At 32.5% G+C, this 19,302-nt stretch overlaps 1 protein-coding gene across 5 annotated transcripts in view; it reads left to right on the forward strand.

Annotated features, from left to right (window-relative positions):
- The window catches only part of LOC132746440 (protein fantom-like), a gene marked incomplete at its 3' end in the record, with an annotated part of 40,692 nt that extends 22,118 nt beyond the window's left edge, over window positions 1-18,574 (forward strand). For 3 of the 5 annotated variants that reach the window (XM_060735584.1, XM_060735585.1, XM_060735586.1), the window contains 14 exon segments: window positions 2,819-3,043; window positions 4,902-5,061; window positions 5,544-5,698; window positions 6,099-6,323; window positions 6,768-6,950; window positions 7,339-7,504; window positions 14,308-14,333; window positions 14,591-14,663; window positions 15,226-15,404; window positions 15,902-16,091; window positions 16,283-16,367; window positions 16,667-16,684; window positions 17,359-17,492; window positions 18,501-18,574. In XM_060735584.1, the coding sequence (XP_060591567.1) occupies window positions 2,819-3,043; window positions 4,902-5,061; window positions 5,544-5,698; window positions 6,099-6,323; window positions 6,768-6,950; window positions 7,339-7,504; window positions 14,308-14,333; window positions 14,591-14,663; window positions 15,226-15,404; window positions 15,902-16,091; window positions 16,283-16,367; window positions 16,667-16,684; window positions 17,359-17,492; window positions 18,501-18,574 (1,893 nt within the window). 5 annotated transcript variants of the gene reach the window in all.
- Window positions 18,575-19,302: the final 728 nt, after the last annotated feature.

Here is a 19,302-nt window from a genome sequence, read left to right on the forward strand (position 1 = left end):
GAGATCTGTTTGAACTCTTCTTCTTTATGCATATGATCATGTACAAAATAAAATGCCAATATATGATTTTTAGCTCGACTATTCGATAAGAATAAGTAGAGCTATTGTAGTCACCCGAGCGTCGGCGTCAGTGTCGGCGTCTGCGTCGGCGTAACCACTTATGTTAAAGTTTTTGTAATAGTTCAAATATTTTCAAAGTCCATTGACATATGGCTTTGAAACTTTGCACACTTGTTCACCATCAAGACCCCAACCTGTAGACAGGAGGAGGTAACTCTATCTAGCATTTTGACAGAATTATGCCCCTTTTTCGACTTAGAATTTACGTTAAAGTTTTTGTAATAGTTCAAATATTTTCAAAGTCCATTGACATATGGCTTTGAAATTTTGCACACTTGTTTACCATCATGACCCCAACCTGTAGACAGGAGGAGGTAACTCTATCAAGCATTTTGACAAAATTATGCCCCTTTTTCGACTTAGAATTTACGTTAAAGTTTTTGTAATAGTTCAAATATTTTCAAAGTCCATTGACATATGGCTTTGAAACTTTGCACACTTGTTCACCATCATGACCCCAACCTGTAAACAGGAGGAGGTAACTGTATCAAGCATTTTTTTTACTATCAAGCACTAAGAATAGTCGAGCTTTGCTGTCCTACCGACAGCTCTTGTTAAAGAATAAAAGCATTTAAGGTAAAAAAATGTACCAAGGATTTACTATTTCTTAGCCATATATTTATACCCCCAAAAACGAAGTTTGGGGGGGTATATAGGAGTCACCCGGTGGTCGGTCGGGCGGTCCAGACGTCCGTTGCATTTTCCTTGTCCGGAGCATAACTTGAAAACTTATGGTTGGAATTCAATATAACTACATACAATGGTCAAGCACATTGAGAGGAAGTGCAGTGCACAAGAACCATAACTCTATCTTGACTAATTACAGAGTTATTGCCCTTTGTTACTTTTCCTTGTCCGGGGCATAACTTGAAAACTACTGGTTGGAATTCAAAACAACTTCATACAATTGTCAAACACAAAAAGGGGAAGTGCAATGCACAAGAACCATAACTCTTTCTAAAGTAATTACAGAGTTATTGCCCTTTGTTGCTTTTCCATTGCTTTTTTTTTTGTCCGTTGCATTTTCCTTGTCCGGAGCATAACTTGAAGACTTATGGTTGGAATTCAATATAACTACATACAATGGTCAAGCACATTGAGAGGAAGTGCAGTGCGTAAGAAACATAACTCTATCTTGACTTATTACAGAGTTATTGCCCTTTGTTACTTTTCCTTGTCCGGGGCATAACTTGAAAACTACTGGTTGGAATTCAAAACAACTTCATACAATTGTCAAACACAATAAGGGGAAGTGCAGTGCACAAGAACCATAACTCTATCTAAAGTAATTACAGAGTTATTGCCCTTTGTTGATTTTCAATTGCCTTCTTTTTTTTGTCCGGAGCATAACTTGAAGACTAATGGTTGGAATTCAATATAACTAGATACAATGGTCAAGCACATTGAGAGGAAGTGCAGTGCATAAGAACCATAACTTTATCTAAAGTAATTACAGAGTTATTGCCCTTTATTACTTTTCCATTGTTTTCTTTTGTCCGGACCATAACTTGAAGACTAATTGTTAGAATTCATTATAAATTCATACAATGGTCCAGCACATTGAGAGGAAGTGCAGTGCACAAGAACCATAACTCCATTTTGACTTATTACAGAGTTACTGCCCTTTGTTTCTTTTCCTTGTCCAGAGCATGACTTTAAAACTACTGGTTAGAATTCAAAACAACTTCTTACAATGGTCAAGCACAATAAGGGTAAGTGCAGTGCACAAGAACCATAACTCCATCTTGACTAATTACAGAGTTATTGCCCTTTGTTACTTTTCCATTGCTTTCTTTTGTCCGGACCATAACTTGAAGACTTATTGTTGGAATTCATTATAACTTCATACAGTGGACAAGCACATTGAGAGGAAGTGCAGTGCATAAGAACCATAACTCCATCTTGACTAATTACAGAGTTACTGCCCTTTGTTACTTTTCCTTGTCCAGAGCATGACTTGAAAACTACTGGTTGGAATTCAAAACAACTTAATACAATGGTCAAGCACAATAAGGGGAAGTGCAATGCACAAGAACCATAACTCCATCTTGACTAATTACAAAGTTATTGCCCTTTGTTACTTTTCCTTGTCCAGAGCATAACTTGAGAACTACTGTTTGGAATTCAGTACAACTTCATACAGTTGTCAAGGACATTCAAAGGAAGTGCAGTGCACAAGAGCCATAACTCCATTTTGACAAAATACAGAGTTACTGCCCTTTGATACTTTTCCTTGTCCGGAGCATAACTTAAAACGTACTGGTTGGAATTCAAAACAACTTCATACAATTGTCAAGCACAATAAGAGGAAGTGCAGTGCACAAGAACTATAACTCTATCTTCAGTATTTATAGAGTTATTACCCTTTGTTCTTTTTCTTTGTCTTTCTGGACTTATTACAGAGTAATTCAATTAAACTTCATCAATGGCCAACCACATTGAAAGGAAATGCAACATACATGAACCACAATTATCTTTAATTGCCCACAACCATAACTCTATGTTTCAATTCTTTTACAAGGTATTCTGTTACTAGTAACATCCTCATTTCCGAAGCAGACTTGTGGGGGTATTAATCACATTTAGTGATAGTTCTAGTTTGATATGTTAATAATATACAAACTATAGTCAATTTATGCTAGGTGAATAAATGATAATATGATAGTGGTTGTACATATTCTGTATTCATTTATTTCAGGAATCCTGTACATTGGAGCTCCACCAATCATTTGGCCAGGATTTTAACACTATTGCAGCTTGTCAACTTGTTTTTCGAGAGATATTTGATAAGACATATGGTCGTATACACGGTACGGCCACATTGACAGGTGTTACTGGTAATGGTACAGGTATTGGGTTTGGTACTGTAGAATACTGGGTAAGACTGAGGGTACCTATGGATCAGGCTCTTAGACTATATAAGGTTAGTTCTGGTATATTATTGTTACTATACTTTACAAGGTTAGTTCTCTTGTATATTATTGTTACTATACTTTACAAGGTTAGTTCTCTTGTTAACCAGGTTTTCAATTTTGAAAATCCTGGTTATTAGATTGGGGTATGGCGGGCGGATGGGCGGATGGGCGGCTGGGCGGATGGGCGGGCGTCAAACGAAATTGTGTCCGCTCTGTAACTCTTCAACCCTTTGAAGAATTTTGATGAAACTTCAGACAAATGTTTACCACATCAAGATGACGTGCAGAACGCATGTTCCGCATGGCTGGCTCCAAGGTCAAGGTCACAGTGACATTAACATTGAAAATCCTGTCCGCTCTGTAACTCTTCAACCCTTTGAAGAATTTTGATGAAACTTCAGACAAATGTTTACCACATCAAGATGACGTGCAGAACGCATGTTCCGCATGGCTGGCTCCAAGGTCAAGGTCACAGTGACATTAACATTGAAAATCCTGTCCGCTCTGTAACTCTTCAACCCTTTGAAGAATTTTGATGAAACTTCAGACAAATGTTTACCACATCAAGATGACGTGCAGAACGCATGTTCCGCATGGCTGGCTCCAAGGTCAAGGTCACAGTGACATTAACATTGAAAATCCTGTCCGCTCTGTAACTCTTCAACCCTTTGAAGAATTTTGATGAAACTTCAGACAAATGTTTACCACATCAAGATGACGTGCAGAACGCATGTTCCGCATGGCTGGCTCCAAGGTCAAGGTCACAGTGCAGAACGCATGTTCCGCATGGCTGGCTCCAAGGTCAAGGTCACAGTGACATTAACATTGAAAATCCTGTTTACATGATTTTAACTTGATTTGGCAGTCAAAGGTCATATCATCTTTGGAGGTAATTTAAAAAAGATATGATATATTATTTCATGTCTACTTTGTAACTTGTTTTTCATTATACAGAATTATCAATATAATTATAGTGAACAAATTCTTCTGTGCTGAACTCGTCCTACATTTCTCAACGGATTTTGTTCAAACTTTCACAGAAGCTTTGTCATCAAGCACCCTGGCACATATTGTCGGGGTTTTGTGATTGGATAGTTTTTGACCTAATTATGGCCCTTTGTTTTTTTCCTTATACATAATATTATAGTGAACACTTCTTCAGTGGCAATTCCTCCTACATTATTCATGTTTTACATTGCACATAGTTACATTGTTTGTTGCTTGTATTTGTATTTCAAATACAACATATTTATCTACAATGGTGATAATTGAAAACCTGGTTTCATGGCATTGCCATGTTTCTTGTATATTATTGTTACTATACTTTACAAGGTTAGTTCTATCATATATTATGACAAATATATAAAATCACAGTAATATTAATGTAGAGTCTAAGAGATTACTAAAAATGATATCAATACAAAGATTTTTTTTTTTCATCATAACTTACTTGAATCATTTAAGAATTAATATATCCCCAACATTTATTTTATCGCTAAATAAAATCACTATTTGGAGTTTCAATGGGAGGAATTATATCATGAGGGTGATATATGTTTATAAGGAAAAAATGCAGTTTGTGTTAGAATTATGAATAATGAAGGCCTTTATTTTACTTGGATACACTTGTTTAAAGTGATCACATGCTCTTAGTTAGAAGGTTTATTACATGATATAATTGATTGCAAGTTCTCCAGCTTTAGATAATTTGTTATAGTGTTCAATAATTCTTTTTGAATTTCATTGGACACCTGTAGCATTTTAACTTTATCAAGTTTTGACAACAGGAAAGGTGAAGAATGTGAATTTTTCATTGTTGTTTAAACAGTATACTTACTAAATTTATATACATACATACTGTTACAGGAGAGAACAAAAGCTCTAGGATATATGAGTACAAATATTCGGGCAGCAAACGAGAGTTTACAAGCTATGGATGAGGAGGCTGCTAGAAGACCACCAGATAATGTTAATGAATTACATATCAAAATTACACGATGTTCAGGACTTAAAGCTAGGAGAGATAGTAAGATATTTAAACTTTGTAAATCTTAGATTCTCAGAATATCAGAAAATTAAACTTTTCGATGTTTATTGATTATTAGTTTCATGTATTGATTTTGATTTTATCATTCATTTTGATTATTTATATCTTTAATATTTCATATATCTTATTTGTTTAAATAGGTATTTTTGAATAAGTAGAGTAAAGATATTTTGTTGTGTTTATTTTTCTTTTGGTAAATTTGCGTTACCTTGCATATTTAAGGGCACCATGTATGTTTTATTATCTGAAGTATAGGCCATGAATATGTCATTGGACTACAGTATGATTAGTTGATGGTTGGTAACAGGTATCACTAATTGTTTCAAGTGTTGATTTAACCATGTCCAGCTTATTCATTTGAATAAAGAGACAATACAGATGTTAACATTGTGATATTATGATTTTTGTAGTGAATTAGTTGAAATGATTTCTAAATATAGATTTTGTGTGATATTTTATAGATGTACAGCCGTCGCCATATTGTGTGTACCAGTTCTTTGACTACAATGATCATGATACAGTGATAATAAACAGCTCAAATAATCCAGAGTTTAACGACATCAAGACATACCCTGTACCAATGACAGGCGATCTGGATCAATATCTGAAAACCATGGTAAAACTTTACTTACACTATCATGTTTATATTCAAATTTTTATTTCACACACACACATTTAAAGTATTATCTTTCTGGAACAACACTTACTTGACTTGTCAAAAAATTTTTATGCTAACGTATATGCAAATATGAATCTGAACTAATGTAAATGATTCTAGTATTTGTTAGAGTAAGTGATTTAGATGTATTGCTGAACATAAACACCTGGGACTACATTAAACAATACTACAAAATGTAACAGATTGTGATTTATTTTGATGAAGTAATCATTGTAGAATTCTTGTCTCTAACAATGTGAGGAGATTGAATTGTTCTTGTTTGAGATTTTTATTGGCTGCAACTGTGTAAAATTTGAAATTTAGTGTGAAATTTAATGAGATGATTTTTGTTTTTCAGCCATTGAAGATATTTGTGTTTGACGATACAGATCCTGAGCAGACGGCCTACCTGGGTATAGCAGATATTCCATTGATACCATTAGCTCATGATAAAGGTGTACAAGGTATATTTGAACTGAAGGCTGCTAACGGTAGAATAAACGGCTGTATTGAGGTGGAACTACGCTGGCAGTTTACATACATGCCACCTTCAGCATTGAAATCTACAGCTCAAAGACACGAGGTATCTTTTATTCACTTCTTTTTGTTTATTTCCTACCCTAGTGTTACAATAACACAATTTCTGATTAGTATTTTGGATGCTGACTTTGAAGTATATAGATCTCACCAGTACTGTTTCGTTCAATAAATTCAGTATTGAACCTACACTCATTCAATATCATCTATAAATTCTGTATGTCTTCTTTATACACATACTTGTATAACTAAAAGATTGTTTAGAGCACATAGAGAACCATCTTCATTTACAGAGTTGTATTGTTGTTTACGTTTGGAATAGAGAGAATGCTCTTTAACTGATTTGTTGATGTTATAATAAGAATTTATACTTTAAAACATAAGAACTTATAGTGTTATCTACAAAATTGATGTCAGTTTCTTATACAAATAATATTTATTTTATTATGAAATAAATTTTTGATGAACTAATTTGTTTATATTTATAAAGCAGATGGAGGCAGCTCCACATGAACCTCCTGAGAAACTCGTAGCCTTCCAAGATGAGACTCAAGTTCAAACCCAGGCTGCTCCCAGACTGGCTGCCAGGTTCCCAGGTCCTTCAGCCACATCAACACCAATGCCAAAATCCCAGGAAGAACCGAAACCACGGCAACCTAGACAACCTCCAAAGGTAAAATAGATAATTATGAAGTTTATTCAAACTTTAAAGCTCATAAAACATAATATTATGTCTATAGCGAAAATCCGATAAATAATTTTCTTCTTTTATGTGACTTAAATAAGTGGCCTAGTGGTTAAGGTGTCTGCCTCTCAAGCCAGGGATCATGGGTTCCAGCCCTAATTGGGTCGTGACCATGTTTCTACATATAACACCAGTACTGGTTGGTTCCACGAACCGGACTCGAGAGTGATTAATGTAAGTTGCAGCAAGAACTTGTTTTTGCAATCAAGCTTAAATAAATATGTTCTTAAGCTTAAGTAATAAGTAAGACTCTAATCACAAGCATCATATTGGTTAATTTGAGATTTTAATCATTATATGTATTATAATATTACAGAGACAGTTGCTACCATCATCAAGCAGTGAGGCAGAGGAAGACAGTATTGAACCTACCACGTTACAACGTGATGCCACGGTACACGAGGCTGTGTCACGTGCCGTGTCTAACATCATGCCGTCTGGAATGGATACCATGACAACACTAAACGAGACTCAAACACCAGGTATTTACATAATTTCTGCTAATTTTTGTGATTTTTAGCACCTGCTATGCAATTAACTTTTAGATAACTTTGTTTTTTGTTTATTTTTTTTTACAAGGCATTCTCAATACATGTACAAAATTAAGCAGCTGTAGTTGAGATGTTTGTGAAGTATTCCTAATATATGTTTAACCGTTTTTTTAGATTTGTATAAATATGTTCATTGTGTTTGTTAGAAGTTTAAGGGCCATAACTCTTACCTTGCATTTGAACAGAATTGAACTTATAATTTTTTTATTTAAAACATGATTGTACTGGTTATTATGCAGTATACCTTATTTATTTAGGAAATTGGCATTACATGACCATTCATTAGTTTTTTGTGCCCCCACGTTAGTGGCAGGCATTTAGATTTACCCTTGTCCGTCCGTCCGTCTGTCCGCACTCACAGGAGAGTAATTATGTGGCTAGAGGGACAATAGGTAACTGTTCTTTCTCTTTGATGTCATTCTTTCCGTAATGCCTTTATGTATCTATTTTCTTTTGTGTGGCTAAAAAGAACAATAGAGAGAACAATAGAGTAGCCACATAATTACTGTCCTGTGAGAACGTCTGTCCGTCCGTCCTTCCGTCCGTCCGTTCACTTCTGTGTCGCATGTAAATCAAAAAGTATTTGACCTAGAGTCATGGAACTTTACAGGAATGTTGATCAGCATGTGTAGTTGTGCACCTGGGTATTTTCATCTGGATATTTTTAGTATTTTCAGAGTAATTGCCCTTGACTTAGTAAAATTTTGCAATTTTCAACTTGTGTCGCATGTAACTCAAAAAGTATTTGACCTAGAGTCATGAAACTTTACAGGAATGTTGATCAGCATGTGTTGTTGTGCACCTGGGTATTTTTTTCTGGAAATTATTAGTATTTTCAGAGTTATTGCCCTTGACTTAGTAAAATTTTGCAATTTTTAACTTGTGTCGCATGTAACTCAAAAAGTATTTGACCTAGAGTCATGAAACTTTACAGGAATGTTGATCAGCATGTGTTGTTGTGCACCTGGGTATTTTCCTCTGGATATTTTTAGTATTTTCAGAGTTATTGCCCTTGACTGAGTAAAATTTTGCAATTTTCAACTTGTGTCCCATGTAACTCAAAAAGTATTTGACCTAGAGTCATGAAACTTTACAGGAATGTTGATCAGCATGTGTAGTTGTGCACCTGGGTATTTTCGTGTGGATGTTTTTAGATATATTTTCAGAGTTATTGCCCTTGACTTAGTAAAATTTGCAATTTTCAACATTGTGTCGCACGTAACTCAAAAAGTATTTGACTAGAGTCATGTAACTTTACAGGAATATTGATCAGATGTGCAGTTGTGCACCAAACATTTTCGTCTGGATTTATTTAGTATTTTCAGAGTTATTGCCCTTGACTAAGAATTTTTTGCAATTTTCAACTTGTGTCGCATGTACATGTACATGTAACTCAAAAAGGATTTGACATAGTCATTAAACCTTATGGGCAGGTTGCTCAGCATATTTAGATTTGCACCTGGGGTTTCACTTGTGGATTTATCCAGTATTTGTAGAGTTATTTCCCTTGACTTAGTAAAAAGATTGACAGAACAGTGGCGCGGTGGGGGCACCCGTGTCCTATGGACACATTTCTAGTTTTCTGTTAATATTTCAAGCAAATCACTTTTACTGTAAAAAAATCATGTTATCAAGCAACCGCCTTTTGAATTCAACTTTGAAAATGTATTTGAAAAAAAATATATGAAAATACTTCTAGCTAAGAAAGGAAAAAAGATGAAAAGCATTTTAAAAGTTAGGCGTAGGAAAGGTTTGTATAAAGTTGCCTTGTTATGTTTGGTTTTCTCTTGTTTGTATCGTAGGCTATAAGATAGTGGCAATTATTATTGTTTAAATGGCTCAAATTGATACACCCAGTGTGACTATAGGGAGGTAGGGAGTGTCTTTTAAATGTCTTAATAATGCTTTAAATATTGCTTTTTGGCCAACAAATTGCTTTTTATTTGCACTATATTTTTAACAAGTCATCTGGCCTTAGATGTATATCATGTAGCTTTATCTCATTTTATGCATAATGTCCCCACAAATATGGTAATTACCCATTTTAAATTCCCCAGTTATGTCCCTATTTGGCCCTGAATTAACAAGCTCTTTGCCTACAGAGATCACTATTCAAAGGGTTTTTGCATTTACTTGACCGTAGGCAAAGTACAGGTGTTAGAATTTAACATAGTAGTTTGACTTATTTTGCTATGATATTAGTACCAGTTATTTGTAACTTGCTAGCTATTTGCTTCATAATCATTGTTTCATTACCTTCACCAAAGTTTCAGGAAGATCCGAAGAAAATGTGACTCAAACGGCCACCACCAGTCCTATGATGAAGGTAAGGCAATGAAAATTTTTATGTTATAACAATGCTTTGGTTAAATATTTGTGTTTGAAAGTAACACATTTTGGTTGTTCTGTCTAATACATATATTCATTACATCTGGGAAACAGAAGGCCTGTTAGACTGATGTTTTCATAAAAATGAAGTTAAAGAAATATTTCAGCTTCACCTGAAGATTTGAGCATAGAACATTTAATATTACACCTAGGAGATCACATGCAATTAAAATATTTGTTTCGAAAACATTAACTGTTAAAGGGACTCCACTGAGGTCTTTTGACATGAGAGGACTGAAAATAATTCTTCGAGATTAATGCTACATTTGATGTAGGTCTAGATCATTTATCTAAAATTTCAGATCATTCATTCACTCAGATTTTTTTAGAATAAATTATTCTAGTTGTGAAAAAAGACCTTCAAAATCATTATCAGGGCTGGAAAAAAAGCACAAAAATATGATTTTTTATTTATTTCAGGGTATATTTTTTTAATTATCTTTTACATATCATTCAGTGTGTTTAAATGCCTCAGATGATTCAGCTAAAAAAATTTCAAAAATTTATGTAAGGGTTTTTGGACCTCAGTGGAGTTCCTTTAAGAAAGAAAAAACTACAGGGAGTAATATGAGAAGGTGTTAGTATTAGAATCATTTGGGTGAGCTTGAGAAAAATATTTGTTTTCAGTTTGCCCAGGTTTAAATTAAAATGAAATTAAATGTCTGGCAAAAACGGTCCATGAAAAACAGTGGTTTCAAATGGCATTTGAATATAATTAGAGGAGCTATATTGGATTAGAAATTGTTAATCTTTACAAACAGTAACAGTGATAAATTTTAAAAGATCAGAGATGTATGATAGTTTATATAAAGTGGAAGCAAATAGAGTCAATTTTTATACAGTATCTAATTATTTCAAATTGTCCCGATTTTAAGAAGTTCCAAGCCAGAATATAACATTAACGAGGGAAATTGCGGAGGAGGTCGAGGAAGAAGTACAGTCCGATCGTGGCTCAGTTAGGGAGTCACGCCAAGTAGTAAAGCCAGCAGTAGAGGCCAGCAGTTAGGGCCAGCAGTAGGGCCAGTAGTCATGCAAGCAGGGCAAAGCAGAACCAGTCAGCGTAGAGGTACAGCTGCCACTCCACACCTATCCCAACTTCCCTCCAGAAAACACTAGCTCTTTCTGTGTTATCTTCACTTATCATTTCATCTTATTTCACTGTACTAATATAGTTTTCATTTTCAAGGTGTTTGAATTGTAACTTAACTAAAAAAAAACAGTGAAAAAGATATGATTCTTACATGTAAAAGTTTCTAAAATTTTATTAGCATGGCTAATTGCATAAGCTATCTTTCAACATGAAAAATTATGATTGGAAAAAACAGCATGATTATTTTAAAACAATCACAGGGCTATGGATTAAAATCCTTTTTTTATGTTTTAAAAGAGATTTTTTTTTTTTTCAAAATTCAGCCATGCCAGTAAAAGTTTGTCCTCTTCACTTTAATTCTAAGTTTGAAATTTTTGAATTATAAATATTTAACAGTAAAACACTTTTTTTGTATATTTTTTATAATAAAAGAACTTGACCAACACTTTAAGATATTTATTATATTAAAGAACTTACTTAGTGTAAGAAAGAAGTGTTTTACTCACATACATAAAATCTTTAGTTTGGCTTTTCACTTCTTCAATAAAACTTTTTTGGCCTTCACACGCTATAATTTACCATTGGTTTGCATTATAAAGTATGACGTTTGTTTGTATTTACTAACATGTATCTTTCCAGTGTGTTATATATATTTGTATCTGTTTCTGAGTGATGTATTAGAAATCTAGATAGAATTAAAAATGTTATCTTGTAGATAAAAGCTTAATACAAAACTAAAATCAACGTTGCAAAACCTGTGTTGAAATGAAAGAAAATCACAACTAAAAGACATAAAATATGCTTGATTTAGACCTAATATCAGACTGGTAAGGTTTATAGCATTGTGTGTATTTGTATATGCAATGCCTATAGTAAATGCCGAGAACAAAACTTTGCTGTTTTGTAAATAAATGAGAGCATCGGCTGGAATATTTTCTATTAAAGTTGTATTACAGATGAAAACAAAATGGCTTCAGATACAAGAACAGGTACATGTTCTAGACAAACTTGTAGTTAATTAATTAATTAATTAATATATTTTTAATGAAAAATATTGTAGATATGTATCAGTCACCAAAACCAACCTAGAAAGAGAAACACATTTGATTGGTCAGGTAAAACTGGCATGTATATGATACTACCATATGTAATACGTGGCATATATTTTGTACATACATGAATGCACTGATTTCCTACTTCATACCTTGCATGTGTCAATATATCTGTGTTATAATGATCATGAACATTTCTTATATTTCAATTAAACACAAATTACAGTCACAGAATATATAGTAATTGGAATAGGTTATAACTCCACCCTCTCCCTCTGTTAACAATACAGCATGGTATAGGTCATATACATGTATATAGTTTTATTTCAGCATGATAATTCCTTATCTTTAGTTATTTACATCGGGGTTAAGTGTGATTCTATGTTTAAAATATAGGGGTGTGTTTCAGCAATCTGTCCTTAGAGCGTTATTTAGCAACTTTAGAATATTTTTAAATTATGGACTGCAACTTGTAATAAATGATAATGCTCCAATTTGTTTTACCTGTATCCTGTCCGAGACATATTATGCTGAAGAATACTATATATGCTTTACTTAATGAATAGTGTAAATCCAGTATCCTATACCTTGCATGAAACAATAATATACATATGTGTCACTTAACCCAGCATGAAAATATACCTTTTACTCTTAAAACAGATAATGGTTTAAGTTACAGCAGAATTTGTGGATTCATAGAGACTTCAATTTTTTCATTCGTTAAAGTTGTGGAATGCCATCCACATAACTTAATATTTTAGATTTAAAAAGGAAACCTGGATAGTAAGAAGTTTAAAAAATTAATCATGGAAATACATACATGTACTGTTAAGCACATTCTTATGACTCTAAAATTACTGGTCCAACATGATGCACTTAATTGCAAATGATTTATATTTCTCAATGTAACTTTTGTTTGTACACTGTACATGTATATTGTATATGTAGGTGTAAGTGACTGTAATGTAAGAGTTGTAAAATGTCATATTTGTTTTTTTTCTTCAACCATTTATATCATAGATAAAAGCATTACTCTTGCTTTATACCTGCTTCATACCTGTGGTTTCCAGTAACTTTGGTTAACTTTTCATCCACTTACTCTAACTTTGACTTTGGAACTGTCCATCAATATTTCAATATCAAAGTTGAACCTATCATATCATTTAAATAGATTGTACAAAAATGTGCACATTGTCCTGTTTCTATACTACTAGCATCAATACATGCTGAGAGATAGTTATGTTACATTTACATTGTGTCTGTTGTTTATATGTTTCATGTACATTTAAGCTGTTTGTTCTTGGTTTGTTTGATGAGATCAGTTGACAGTTTCATTGGCCTGCTTACCTCAAACAATTGGCCGTCCGTTTGAATTTTTTTCTTTTTTAAAAAAAGCTTGCACAGCAACCACTTTTGTTTTGTTTTTGTTTTGATTGTTCTACCCACTTCATTATTATTGACAGTTTAAATTGTAACATGTCAGGTATTTTATCAAGTTTTCACCATAATTGCATGTGTTTTTGGATTATAAATTTCATTGTTAAATCATAACTTGTGAAGAAATTGGTAACTACTGTTTAAATATCCAGGATAGACAATTAGGTGGGTTGACTCCCAAGATATGACCGAAAATGTGTAAAAATTGACATAAAAAATAAAGTAATGCAGCTTGAATATGTTCATTTCAGTTATCATTGTTATTTTGTTATTGAAATTTTACATACATTTCTTAGGATGTTTACTTCTTGTAAAATGAGTCAAGTTTCAGAACTGTACAATTAAAAATAAAAGTTTGGATATGTTTTAAGAAATAGAATATATTAATCAATATTATAAGAATTGTGGCAGTTATTATTTCTATACATATATCTATAATATTGATGCAAAGTTTTAGAAGATGTTTTAATCTTATTATAAACAAATCTTATGCTTATAATTATTCTGTTGTTTTTTCCCCCTAAATTATTCTCTTGTTTAACAATTCAGACAAATTTCATTGCGTAAATAGATTCATGTGTTTATAATTTACAGTAGATGACAATTAGCTGGCATTATTTATCTAATATGCTAGTTTACGATAATTGATTAACAAAGTAGGTTTAATTAAAATATTGAATATTCAGACAAAATTTGTATGGTACATGTAATTTGATAGGAAACACATTAGGTATACTATAAGTATATTGTTATCTTTGCTATTTCAGGTTCACATGAACAGAAAGGAACACTGGTAAGTTAACTAATAAAAAACAATAAATAAAATAACCATTTCACATTATATAAATATATTGTTATCTGTTTGAATATAATATTTTTCAAATAAACAATAGTGGAGTTATAAATGTCAATATACACATAAATTTACGAGTATGTTACAAGTTATCTTTGCAGGTTTGATGTGATCAAAAGGGCTTGTATAATATTTCATTGATATTAGCTTATATAATATTTCATTGACATTAATTATTTGATTCTCTTTTTTTCCAGGATGAGACATTAAAATCTACGGTAAAGTCTGATACCATGTTTGGTGATGAGGCCTCCAGAGAATCTGTCACAGGTAATGATGTCATATTTGTTTTTCTAATATTTTTGTTTTATATAGAAGTTTAGTAAATGTATTGGTAAGAAACTTTTGGTCATTCTGTTGTTTTAGAATTTCCTGTGTTCTGGAAAAAATTTACTTCAGTAACAGTACTTGTAGATATTAATGATTGTATTTAGTTTGTACTAGTTTATTTTAGTTTGATTGTGTTGGAAGCTATAAGCTTATTAGAACATTGTCAAATCCGTTCCTGAAACCAACCAGAATTAAGCAAGGAGTGTAAAGTTTCTTGCTCATAGAAACAAGGGCTTGCCCCTGACAGGGTTTTGAACCCAAGCAGCCAGCAATCCTTATATTACTGGTCTGACGCGAAAACCACTCGGCCATGCTGCCACACATGTATTTATATGGTTTGATTTGATACATCTATTGCCTTTCGTTAGATAGGAGAATGTAAGTTAAATACATTTAGAAAAGTGGCTGTAAAGGAAAATGTTTGTAGACTTATATTGTACTTCAGGTAAAGTTAATATTTTATAAATTAATGACATACAATAAATATGTTAATTGTTTACAGAGGAGATAAGTGAAGACATTTCACCAGAACCAAGTCAGCGTAGCACATTTAGAGATGAGGAGGTGCGGCCTGAGACAGAGGAGGAGGAGTCTGAAACTCCGCCCATAGAATCAGATAGTGAGGGTCTAGTAATGGCACCAAGACCGTCCAAACGTAAACAGAAACCAGAGTCCAAACCTGTAAGTCGTTTTAATAGCAACTTTAGTTTTTAACACTACAACCATACATTGTTGTTTTAACAACCAGCAATATTGTTTGAATATAATTATATGTATCAGTTACAGAAGTTGAGAACATACAGATTTATGCAAATTCTTTTATACAGTTTAGCTTTTAACTAATTTCCATAAAGAGATTGTTACTTCTATATAATCGCTTGTGGTGTCTGCAGTCTAGTGGTTAAGGTCATTGACTTCAAACTACTTGGTCCTTGCTGCTGTAAGTTCAAATCCATCCCTGGACTTTGGATATTTTCATGTGAGGAAGCTATTCAGATAGCTTACAGAGGGTTAGTGGTTTTTCTGAGGTGCAAGCTCATGCCTGAGGTCATCCTCCAATAGTAAAGCTTGAAAGTTGTGATCTTTAAACATTTCTAAACATTTGGAATAAATTTAGATAGTACTGTAATATTTCTTGGACTTATTTTTATAATGTAAAGGTGTATATATATATACAGGGTAACTCTGTGACTGTTGCCATCAACCATGTGTCACTAGAGGAAGACGCTGACGCCATGAACAACCCGAGTATACGTCAGTTATTTGTAGAGTATAAATTTCTCGGTATTGACCCACAAGAGACCGAGACACCATTCTCACTGCCAAAACCTAAACCATATCATAATATACAGTTTAACTTCAGTAAAAGTAAGTTGTGCTGTATTTGTTTTTTTTTATAATACATGTATGTAATGGAACCTTATTGATAATGGTAATTGATAACTAATTGGATTTGTTTTTATTATGATTTATAGATTGCCTGTAACATATCAGTTAGGATATAGTTTCATGTTGTTTTGTTTATAAATTATAATATATACAAATCTCGATATTTACAGCATTCCATGTAGATTTTGAGAAGAATTATCAGAGAAGACAGTACCTAGCCAGTATGTTGTTACCCTCAGATCCTGATGATGGAAGGTATGATATTATATTACATTTGTATAAACAAATCATACTTATTTTTTATTCATTTTAATGTGACTTAGCACTTTTGTAAAAATGTACTTAAAATATGCTGAAGTTTTTGCACAATGGAACTATTTGACTTCTTTGCAATAATAAATTGTTAAACTTTTTTCAAAATGAAACTATTTGACTTTTTTGCGATATGAAAGTATTGAAATTTTTGCAAAATGGAACTATTTAACTTTCTGCAAAATGTAATCATTGGACTTTTTGCAAAATAACTGTTAAAAGTTTTTTTTACATGTTTTCAGTGTCAATGAGCACAACTTGTAAGTTTCTCTTAAAAAACAAAAAAAATCATTTTTAATTGTCATGTGAAGGTTGATAGCATGCATGGTGATACAAAATGTTTTTGCGGTATCAGTAATTATACAATAATCAATTTAATACAAATTAATAATTCTGCACGAGTTTTTTTTTTTTATTTATTTCATCTCATTTCTAGTATAACCAATAATTTATTCATCATGTTGAAAAAGAATTAATTGCTTGTCATATATATCTGGTAACCAAAGATAACCCTTTAAACCAAGAAAATGAAAGTAATATTTCATCAGCTCACATGTTAAGGTTACAAGTTAAAACATAGCATGTTTGAATTTTGTTCATGAAGTTAAATGTACATGTATTTAATGTGTGTTTAACTGCACTACTATATTATTAATTTAATCCTCATATACTTCTTTATGTGCATACTGTTATTATGCAATGGTTATAATTTAAATCAAAATTTGTTCCAACTGTGAAAAAGAAGTTAAAGGAATAATCTTTTTATATCTATATTTGTATTTTTGATCGTTAAATTAAAAACCATACAAAAAAGTATACAATATCTATAAAGAATACATGTTTTACTGAGCAGTTAAAAATGTGTCAATTAACTTAAATATATACATGAAATATTGATTAACTTATGGTAAAAATTATTAATGAAATGTTACAGAATCCGGTTTACATTAGTGAGTGAGCCACCTGAAGATGAACAAGACGGTGACTGTGAGGATGTTGGTGTTGCTCTCGTAAATGTTCGAGATATTCTACGTAATAGAAAAGATGTTGTTGAGGAAGATATAGACAGTAAGTTTTATTCTTGTCGGCTATTTCTTTATTAGGTTTTCATCTACTAAATGAATGGTGATAAAAATTGAATTTTCAGTATATTGTTTACATTAGGCATATTGATAAAAACCTGACTAGCGAAAACTTAGAGCATACTTAAATCATTCATAATGAAGTTTTCTGGACAAACCAGAATTGGCATCACAAGATGAAATATGGTCATGATTTACTGAAAGTCTCAATCCTCAATGCCTTGGTTGAGATGTTAACATATAAACCAATAGGCATTTCGTTCCTGAATGGTTTAAAGTTTCTCATTCTCAGTTAATGCTGAATTTCATTTAAGATAGCCTTATCACAAAACAACTCAGTGTGAAAAAAATTGCAGAAATGATTAGTTGGACTGAAAAATTTGTACTCTGAAAAATATAAAATAATGACTTATTTTTAATATGTTTGTCTGACAAAAAAGAACAATTATGGCAGTAACTTTATTTGGCATTTATTAAAATCTATATCCAGTTCTCTACAATTTTGACACTGTTTCTAATCATTTCTAACAAAGTGTGATGAGGGGGGCGTTTGTGGCCGAGTGGTTATGGTTGTTGACTTTAAACCACTTGCCTCTCACCGCTTTGGGTTTGAATACCAACTGGGACTTTAGGTTCCTTCATGTGGGGAAGTTATCCAGCTAGCTTACCAACATCGGTGGTTCTTCTCAGGTGCCCATTTGTGCCTGAAGTAATGCAAGGAAGGGCACCTGAGGTCTTCCTCCTCCGGTTAAGCTGGAAAGTTGCCAAAAGACCTATTCTGTGACAGTGCAACATAAAACTTAGTCAAACAAACAAAGTATGATGACCATATAAGTTAATGTTATTAAAAAAACTCAACAAAATCATAATCACATTATCTTTCAGTTTTGATAGTTTGGCATTGCATATACCTAACAAAATATGATTGTAATATGATATGACAAATGTTTATAATGTCTATACAAAGTTAACATGGTCACATTATTTTTTTCAGTTTTGGATGTTGCAGATGAGAAGACAGTTATTGGCAGTATGAATCTGACAGTACAATGTCTTAATGCACTTGATTCAGTTGAGAAAGAAATGAAAGTAGAAGGCACATATTAACTCTGTCAATACCATAACATATTGTACAATATGACGATATTAAACAGTGCCAATAGGGAAGTGTTCGCATAGAAATCATGTGCTTTTTAAAAAAAAGTTTACAAACTTTTGCTTTCTTACTATTTTAAAGAAAAAATGACTTAATTTACAGAAATGAATTGGTCAGAACTGTTAATTTAAAGAGGAACAAAGAATGTAGTACTTTAAACTAATGAATGTTCCATTCTATATTTGTTTGATAAATAGTAAAATAAGAAAGTTAACTGTTCAAAAGTTGATTGTCAAGTTACCATATCTCTGGTCTTGTTAAAACCATTACTGTATAAGCACTGTGCCTTTTACTTAAGACGCAAATATTTTAAAAGTAATCTCAAAACTCTTAGAATATATTTTAAAGTGTCTCTCTTAAAATATGTATTTCTTAGTGTCCGTCCCTTAATGATTTTATTGTACATATCATATAAATTATTTATACAAATTTTTACACAATGTTTTATATGCTGACTGTGATAGTGTTTTTATTATAGTGAAAAATTTTATTGAAATGTTTAATCTTAGTCTGTTTAACTCTGAAATATTCCTCAACTAAGATTATCCGATGATTTGACTGGAAATATTCCTTGTCTCAGATTATCAGATGACCTGACTGGAAATATTGCCAGTCTCAGATAACCTGTTACCAGTATTGG

Source organism: Ruditapes philippinarum, unplaced genomic scaffold (genome assembly GCF_026571515.1).
Source record: "Ruditapes philippinarum isolate M1 unplaced genomic scaffold, ASM2657151v2 ctg623_1_1_1_1, whole genome shotgun sequence".
NCBI classification, from domain to species: Eukaryota; Metazoa; Mollusca; class Bivalvia; order Venerida; family Veneridae; genus Ruditapes; species Ruditapes philippinarum.